At 45.1% G+C, this 10000-nt stretch overlaps 1 protein-coding gene across 1 annotated transcript in view; it reads left to right on the top strand.

The window, feature by feature from the left end:
- LOC310799295 (matrix remodeling-associated protein 8-like) overlaps positions 1-8030 on the top strand; it is an 18534-nt gene extending 10504 nt beyond the window's left edge. Inside the window, exons 8-12 of the mRNA XM_083661890.1 lie at positions 4890-5048; positions 5152-5176; positions 5704-5780; positions 6920-6988; positions 7250-8030. Coding sequence (XP_083518016.1) covers positions 4890-5048; positions 5152-5176; positions 5704-5780; positions 6920-6988; positions 7250-7272 — 353 coding nt within the window. The 3' untranslated portion in view covers positions 7273-8030. The remainder of the gene's footprint in view (positions 1-4889; positions 5049-5151; positions 5177-5703; positions 5781-6919; positions 6989-7249) is intronic.
- Positions 8031-10000: the final 1970 nt, after the last annotated feature.

Below are 10000 nucleotides of genomic sequence, written 5' to 3' on the forward strand. Positions count from 1 at the left end.
AAAACCAGGAAGAAAAACCCCCCATGATGGCTTCATGCGCCAGTGAGCAACCTCCGTCCGAATGCGTATGGGTGGGCGTGGCACGTCCCCTATCCAGTTCTTTTAATACATCCATGGGTCAAACAGCCGGCGTTTTGAACAGGAAGTCAAGTGGGCGGGGCTACATGTAAGGTGAATAGGACGAAAAACGAATGGCAATGCAGTAGTCTTACATAGTTTTTCAATTTTTTCCCCTGCTTGTTCTTTTTTGTTTTTGCGCCAAACCGAATGTTTTATGGTCACTCACGATCCAGTAGGTCACGGGTTGGCTTGGTTCCAGCCTTAAAACTCATTATACTCTAAGGATTTATTTTCCGAAATGTCTATGGAGAAAATGAATGGGGAACTCACTTCTGGGGCAAGAGACGTCACGAAAAGTCACGTGACTGTTCAGCTCTATAGTGGGGTAGTAGTTGTGCCCTCTCTGGCCCGCGCTCCCCTCTGATCTCCTCTGTCTGCTGGCTGTTGACTTTGGCTGTTGACTTTGGCTCACACGGGACATTCTGGAGGAGTTACAGCACTGTTTCACTCCTTCTTCACCTCCTCCCCTCCGCCTCGCCTCGCCTCGCCGCGCCCTCCGTCTGCTTTTCTCCTCTCTCGCTCTGAACAGCTCACATGGCTCTGGTGTCTTTCTTCTCATCGCCTCCTCTCCAGCATGCTCGTATCTTCTGCTTTGACAAAGACAGAGAAGAGGAAGAGAAGAAGCCTCTTTAGTGGCTTCTGGACAAGAACAGGAAGTGCACGCCGTGCTTCATCATCTGCACGGCAGCGGGCCGCAAAGAGAGACAGACTGAAAGGCAGATGGAGAGAGGGATGGACAGGACAGGAGGGATGCAGTTTGACATTTAGAGACAGAGAGAGAGAGAGAGTCAGAGAGACAGAGAGAGACAGAGAGAGAGTCAGACAGAGAGAGAGAGAGATAGAGTCAGAGAGAGAGAGACAGAGTCAGAGAGAGAGAGTCAGAGAAACAGAGAGAGAGAGTTAGAGAGAGAGAGACAGAGAAACAGAGAGAGAGTCAGAGAGAGAGAGAGAGACAGAGAGAGTCAGATAAACAGAGAGACAGAGAGAGAGTCAGAGAAACAGAGAGACAGAGATAGAGTCAGAGAGACAGAGAGAGAGAGAGAGAGAGAGAGAGAGAGACAGACAGACAGAGAGAGAGAGAGTGACAGAGAGAGAGACAGACAGACAGAGAGAGAGAGTGAGTGACAGAGAGAGAGAGAGACAGACAGAGAGAGAGAGAGAGATGAGGAGTCAGCTGTTGGACATGGGGAATAAGCGATGTAGGTCACCCCTCCCTCCTTCCCAGTAGACTCATTTCTCAGTGCAGTTTGGGCAGGAGAGGACGGGGGCACGGGGGAGGGGAGGGGGGGCACGGGGGAGGGGAGGGGGGGCACGGGGGAGGGGAGGGGGGGGCACGGGGGAGGGGAGGGGAGGGGGGGCACGGGGGAGGGAGGGGAGGGGGGGCACGGGGGAGGGGAGGGGAGGGGGGGCACGGGGGAGGCAGCCTAAACACAAACACACATGTTCCCATAAGGCAGCAGGGGCTTATTGCATCAGTCAGAGGGGTTTGGAACCAAACAAAAGGATCACAGTGTTTGTGTTATAACATGTGTAACAGCAGACATGTGTTTGTGTTGTGTGTTTGACAGCATGTGCTGGACGAGGTCTTGCTACTAGCTCTGTATGTTAGCTTCATTTTGTAAGCCAAGGGGCGTCTGGGTAGTGTAGAGGCAAAATACCGGCTATACCGTATAGCGGTGCTTCTGGCTTGGTCAGATGTTCCTACAGACACAATTGGCCGTATCTGCGGGTGGGAAGCCGGTGGAGCATGAGTCCTGGCCGGGTCCTAGCGCCTCCTCTGGTCAGTCGGGGTGCCTGTTCTGGGGGGAGGGGAACTGGGGGGGGGGGGGGTAGCGTGTTCCTCCCACACGCTACAGTACGTCCTCCCGGTGAAACTCCTCGCTGTCAGGTGAAAAGAAGCGGCTGGCGACTGCACATGTATCGGAGGAAGCATGGTGCTAGTCTACAACTCTCCCCAGATCGGCAGAGGGGGGGGAAGGGGTGGAGCAACGACCGGGGACAGCAGGGGGGAATTGGCCAAGTACAACTGGGGAGGAAATGGAAGAAAAACCAAGAAAGAAAAGAAAAGAATGTTTTGAAGCCTCTGGAGAAACATCTCACATCTCTCTCACTTGGCTCTCCTCCTCCTTTCCACCCAGCTCTCTCCTCCCCTCACTCCTCTTCCTCACTCCTCTTCCTCACTTCCCCTCCATTCCTGTTTCTGTGTGTTTCTCTGCCAGGAAAAGTCAATCACAGCAGCGTGGCTTTCAGTCTGGATCTCATTGCGGCTCAGATACGTGGAGTCTGCGCTGCGCAGCTGCTTCTGGCCTTGCACATTTTTAATGAAGCAAAGTGAAAGCAGGCTTCCCTGCTGCCCCGCCACTTCTCAGCACTCAGCAAAACAGCCTGTACAGCGAACGCTGACTGACTGATCGTTTCCCACGTGTTACGCGGGTTTTTTTTTTTACAATCAGGAAACAACGTGTACAGGATGTCAACACGAGAAAAAAGAAATATTAGGATAATAACCATTTACAAGGTGCTAACAGCTTACATGACATGACATGACACACACGCACGCACGCACACACACACACACACACACACACACACGCACGCACGCGCACACACACACTATGTGCAGACACAGACACAAAAGAATGCTCTTGGGGCATAGAGAGTAATCTCTGTCTGCCGGTGATAGCATAATGCTAATCTCCCATTACGTTTAGCTACTATGCCACTGCAAACACACATTAAACACACAGCATTGAGTGCTCCAGAGGCCAACACAGGAAAACCACAAGAAATAGTGTGGAAAGTTCCAGGGAACTTATTATAAGGTTCTGTCTGCCTTCAGGCTAGTTCTGAGATATTGTGCTTCCAAAGTTTTCAGCGTTCATTCAGTTACACTAAATGGAGATGGGTCCTTTTGTTTACAGACTCAAAATGAATTATTTTCAAAAATAATAATAGTAAAAATAACAGCATGCATGTGTCAAACAGGCACTCAAAATATAGCTTCATGCAACTAACTCAGTTTTGACAAAGAGATCACATAGAACTTTATAATACCAAGGTCACGTGATATTTGGTGTCTAATGGTAAAATGTGAAGTTAGGAAAGTTAGAAAGAGACAATATGCATGTATGCTGTCTTAATAGTTGTTTTGATGACCAAATATACATATGTGTTTGTTGTTATTCACATGTTGAAAAGTTGAAGTAAATGGTGAAGGAGAAGAGCACCCCCTGGTGTTTAACATTAGGGATTGTTAGCAGCCTGCTGTTCTCTCTAAAATCCGTCTTTATTCACCACACAAATGTCATCTGACTGTGAACTAAATGAAAAGCCTGAAACAAGTCAAACCATTACATAAAACATGTAGAGGTAGAAACTAACCTCGTCAGTACATTCACAATTGCTCAAGGTAATTGCAAAAAAGACTATACATGATACGAGTGTACAATCCTATAAGAATCACTCAATGATTCATGTTTAAGTGAAACGGGAGAAGAGATCAAAATCAGATATCTATAAGAATGGACAAATACACGTTTGCAGGATTGTTGCGGTAAAGAAATAAACAGCAACAACAAGTAGGCTATTCGCACGCAGCCAGTATCAGTATCTGGATGCATTATGGCTGACCGTTTCATAATTTCCCCCGCAATCCAGTCGTCTTGACAAGAGGCAGCAAAAATAAAATATATCATTTATATATTTCATTTCTGCTGCCCCTTGTCAATACGACTGGATTGCTATATAATCAGGGACTATATTTGGATTAGTCTATATTTCAGACTCAGGATAAATATCTTCTCAAGATTCTAGTGGCTCATAAGAAAGTCTTAATACTTAAAGGAACTGTTCACCGCTTTTGAACATGATCTTTATCTATCCGAAATCGGCATATAGTGTGAAACACAACAACAACAACAACAGCAACAGCAACAATCTGCTTTACTTCCTAGAACCAGTGATGTCACTGGCTCGAGGTCTCAGTGCAGGAAATATGAAGGGAAGTTAAACATTGTTCATCATCTGTATATCCTACCGTACCCATATTGTAATGATACAAAGCTGGTTGAAAAGCAGCGATGTGGCCCTCTAAGAAACAGGAAGAGCCTCCAGCAAAGACCGACTGGCAGGAGATTATTCGTGCATTCCTTTATAACTGGGGACTGGTAATCTTACGACTTCAAAGGTCATGAGCTGGACGGTGACGTCATCAGAGCTGGTATGTCCCATTCCAAACTCGTAGGAGTCTCAGCAGCCCCAACCTCAAAAATCCAAGATGGCTGCGCCGCGCAACAACAGTAGTAGTATAATCGTAGTAATGTTGTTTAGCACTTCTGTTTTGTTTGTGTCTCATTAAATCAGCTGTACACACAGCACTGCCTAACATCTATCTGTGTGGACATGAGGCTGCAGTGTTTGTATGCGCAAATTGCCGCGAAATGCCATGTTGTCAAATTTATTGCTAACAATGGCTAACAATGGCTAGCCTGGCTAGCGACTGGATCTGACCAATGAACAGTGAACTTCCCAGCTCAAGTTTTCTGCAAATGGAACGCTAACAAAACGGATGTGATGTCATTTAGCCTCCACATCCCAGTTATTTTGCGATAAAGGAACGCACGATATAAATGAAATGGATTGCATGGAGATACTTACCTTTTCTCTAAGCCTAAACCAGTGAAGTGTACAGAAGCGGTGTGTGTGGTTACGTCAACACTCGGTTCTATCTCAGAACAAGAACATGTAAACAAAGTCTCCGTGGTCCTCAGACAGCAGCGTGGCCGAGTCTCCACGAGTCATCAACGTGATCCTGCCCGACCAGAGGCATCACTTCCTGCTGCCGCTGGGCTACGTCCTCACCTCCTTCCTACTGCTGGCCTTCGTCATCCTCATCATCATCCTCATCACACGCCGACGCACAGCCAAAGGTCTGAGCTGCAGTGCCTCCGTCTGACCACAGCTGCTATTACACCCGAATGGAAGTCGTCCGTCTCTTACTGTAATCTCATCTCTCCCTTTTTTGTGTTTCAGAGTTTTACCCACAGGCATCTATGAGGTGAGCACCGTAAATGCACTTACACATGCAAACACACTCGTACACACAGACATACGCCTACTGTATGCACACACACACACACACACACACACACACACACACACACACACAGACACACACGGGGCGTCGGGTAGTGTAGCGGTGGACTCCCTGCCTACCAACATGAGGGTTGCAGGTTCGAGCCCCCGTGTTACCTTGCTCGGGCATCTTTGGGTGGGAAGCCGGATTAAGGATATGAGTCCTGCCCATTGTCTCGTCTGGTCGGTCGGGGCGCCTGTTCGGGGGGAGGGGAACTGGGGGGGCGTGATCCTCCCACGCGCTACGTCCTCAGCTGTCGGCTGGCGACTGCACATGTATCGGAGGGAGCATGTGCTAGTCTACAACTCGGGAGAGGGGGTGGAGCAACGCCCCGGACAGCAGGGGCCACGTACAATTGGGGAGAAAATATATATAAATATATAAATGAATAAATCAAAAGTAAAAAAAAAACGTACACACTCAGATCTGTCTGTCTTTGTGATTGATAGGTCCAACAGAAGTCAGAGCAGCTGTGATGAGTTTGAGATGGATGTGACGACGAGCAGCCGGGAGGAGAAAGCACTCGGTGAGTTAGAAGTGTGTGTGTGTGTGTGTGCGTGTGTGTGTGTGTGTGTGTGAGATAGGGGTTTCACAGACTAGTCGGATATCGAAACCACTAGTCGACACTGCATCATAGTCGACTAATCTTTCATCTGTAGTTTTAGGAATAAACACTATAAATAATTAAATTGAACAAACATTTGAACAATCATTTTCTACGTGATGCCATGTTGAATAAACAGAATTAATGGTATTTAGAGAAGGAAAGACTCTCGTCTATGTTGTTCCTGCAGTCAAACAGGCACTATCTCCAGCTCAGACAATTGATTGATTGAAAAGTTTATTTCTATAGTGACAGATACATAAACGTAGAGCATTCACAGGAAACAGTCTTTGTTATATATCCTGACATTTATAGCCTAAGCTAGTTTGCAATGTTTGTCCCTAGATGTTATAAGGCAAATATAAAAACAGGGTACAGAATACAGACTATAGAATACAGCTGTTAGGTTACACAAAATATAAAACATAAAACAAATATACATCTGTTATGTACAGTATACAAGGTAATATGTAGTAAATATACATTAGTGTGTTAATGTAATACATTAATGACATCAAGGATTACAACATAAGATTAGCAACTTAAAATGGGGAGTTTTATCCACACTCACACCCATCCACTCTCACACTTACTCAAATACACTGGCAACATCCATCTATCCTACATACACACACACGGCGCACACACACACACACACACACACACACACACACACACACACACACACACACGCACACACACACACACACACACACACACACACACACACAGACACACATCTAAACAAGACACACGCACACGCACACACACTCACACCCCACACATGCACAGCAGATCAGTTACTAGTGAGAGGATGACTGCTGGCTCTACAAATACTGTTTCACATGTAAGTTGCCGTGGTTTGTTTCTCAAACCTGTCAGGCTTCAGTGCCCCCTTTCCCTGATTTCTGAATCCAAATACCCCCTTCATTTATGTTCATGATTTATTCTTACATTTTGACATTTTCCCATACACGTACCCCAGTTTGGGAACCATTGCCCTAGTGTGTGACATGTGGTGAGTGTCTTGAGTATTTGTAACTTTCTCCTGTGTTATTTAGACTACAAGAACAACCTACTGAAAGAGGTCCAGATCAACACTCTACCTAAAGTCGTTGATCTTGATAAAGGTAACGCACACACGCACGCCACGCACACGCGCACACACACACACACACACACACACACACACAAACACACACACCCACCCACCCGCACGCGCGCACACACACACACGCGCGCGCGCGCGCGAGCGCACACACACACACACACACACACACACACACACACACACACCCGCACGCACGCACACACACACACACACACACACACACACACACACCTCACATTTATATCCTCCTCACTTTAATTTTAATCTTTGTTTCTTGCAGAGATGGAGAAATTTTGGAAATGAGACCCTGACAGAGAGAGTGAGATGGAGCCACTGGCTGGTCCAGAGGCTAAACCAAACACCTCCACATCTCCCTCTGTTCTGGAGGGAGGAAAGCCACACAGAGAGAGAGAGAGAGAGCTAGAAGTAGAAAGAGAGAGAGAGACTAAATTATTGTCATGTCTCTCCCCTTTTCAAAGACAAAAAAATATTGTAATGAAATGCAGAAAAGTGCTTAAAGACACCTCACAGTATAGGCCTCAGATTCTTCACTTCACATCAGCATTATATATTAAATAATGGGTTTCATGGTCTTCCATTTTGCTTGATCAAACTAAAAAGAGGGTACCAGTCCATTGTGCACAGCACCACCCAGAGGGGAGTCCAAACCAATATACCTGTGTAGAATAAGAGGTCTGTTCATCTGTACATGCTAAACTGAATACAGTGAACTGTAAGTCAATTGAATTAATTAGCAGTTAATTGCTTCATCGTTCTTCTTCAAGGGAAATGGACATTGATTTGGACTTTGTTGTTATATGTTGGCTCATGTACTTTGCTTGACTGATGGGACTGAAGCAGCTCCTTGCTCACTATCCGTGTCGATTGCACAGCAAAAGTCTACTTTATACTGCTTCCTGTAAGCTATGACTGCTTCCTGTAAGCTATGACTGACTGCCTGCTCATTGCAGAATGAAGCTGTTTGTTGAGAGGTTTTATTTTGATGCACATAATGTACTTTTTTTTTTAAACAGATATTAAACTTTGATGCTTGAAGCAGATTTTTGACTGATAGTTGATGGTTATTTCTACTAGCATTGTAATTAGAGACACATAGGCTCGGCTGTTTATTCAAATGAGTTTATAAATGTTATAAATGTCATTGTCAGTTGACCATGAATGGATGAAAAAGCGCTTCAGAGTGGACAGGTTGAGATTTGCTTGGTATGATTTAATGTCAAAGAACTAGAAATGCACTCGCAGAGCGCAGACCTGCACTAAAGGCCAATAGTCCAGTCTGCTATGATGTGCACATTTCGGGAATCGGAACGGATCCAATCCCAAATGTAACAGCTTCTTCCTTGGCCCATGCTACCCTTCCACCAAGTTACATAAAAATCTACCCAGTAGTTTTTCCGTAATCTTGCTAACAGACAAACACGAAAACATAACTTTCTTGGCGGAGATAATAACATTGTCATATTAACCCATTCAGAGGCCATAAGTGTCCAACTATCAATCAATCAACTACGAAACAATCAAATTAGCTCATAGTTCATTTATTCATTCCATTGTGTCACAAACAAACAGTCCCTGAATTCAAGACAAATGGCCTCTTTTTTTACACACTTTGTGAAGTTGGTTTTGTATATGTTTTGTATAAAATACATTGTACTGCAATATACTTTCATTCCATCTAAAAACGGTACAAAACCCTGGTGTGTCTTTCGCACTGCTGGACAACTGGATCGACGGAAGCAGTTCTCTCAAAGTAGCACAATCGGTCAACACGCACGCGCTCACGAGTTCATGTGACAGAACATTCACAGAAGTACATTGGATTAGCCTGAATGAATCCGTCTCTCTCTCTCTCACACACACACACACACACGGCGCGACCAGACACCAACAGAGTCTAAAAGCAAATCATTCAATACGTAAACCCAGGATCAGGTGAAGGCTGGGCCACACTGTATCACTGTTAGCTTACAATTAGAACTAGGCTACAGGTACTGTAGGGCAGTGTTTCTCAAACTTTTTCAGACCAAGGACCACTTAACCAATAAATAAAAAACTCGGGGACCACCTAACTCCCAAAACATCCCCAAAAACAATAGGCCTACTACTTCAAATTACAAATTCCAGGCTAATTAAATGACAAATAGCAGTACAATTAATCAAATTTTTGGCTTCCCACAATTATGAAAACAAGATAACCGATATTATATATATATATATATATAATTTATTTTAGTTAGTCCATTGACCTTTCTTTTAACATTTATTTTTCATTTTCAGTTCAAATATAGCCTATTCAAAGTTCAAAGAAAGTTTTTTCAAGTTCAATAAATGCACAATGTTGCCAAAGTCAAATAGGCTATCTGTTGCCATCTTAAAGTAGCATTCAGTTTGTGTGTTCAAATAAGTGTTAACTGGCTCTATATTCTGACAGCAATAACTGAAATAGTGTGTTTGGTCAGTAACTTGGAACTCCCAACCCCCACTGTAGGCCTACTCTGTCTCTCTCCTGTAGCCCTGCAGGCAGAGTGGATGTATCTACGCAATCGTAAGTCGTAGAGACTCAGTGGGCGGCGGCATTGGATTCGGGGTGAAAAAATACATAGGCTATAGTCATTAATACGCATTGTGATCGGACCTTCCGTTTCCCAGAAAATGTAAACATGTCTCTGATAGACCCTTCTCACGGGGGCCATTTTGTGTCAAGAAGCCAGGGTAAACACAGGTGCAAGCAAAACACTAATGAGGGTTTCCAAATCCCAATCATGGAAGTTGGAAACCCTCATTAGTGTTTTGCTTGCACCTGCGTTTACCCTGGCTTCTCGACACAAAATGGCCCCCGTGAGAAGGGTCTATTGGATAGTGGGAGGTGTAAAAAAAGGAAAAAAATAGAAATCTACTCGTGGACCACTAAGGGGCGCCCGCGGACCACTGTTTGAGAAACACTGCTGTAGGGTAACGAACAGGCAGGGTACCTGGTAGAGAAATGGTATGCTAGTGCTACAGTACAGAC

This window comes from Poromitra crassiceps, assembly GCF_964638095.1.
Source record: "Poromitra crassiceps genome assembly, chromosome: 27".
NCBI classification, from domain to species: Eukaryota; Metazoa; Chordata; class Actinopteri; order Beryciformes; family Melamphaidae; genus Poromitra; species Poromitra crassiceps.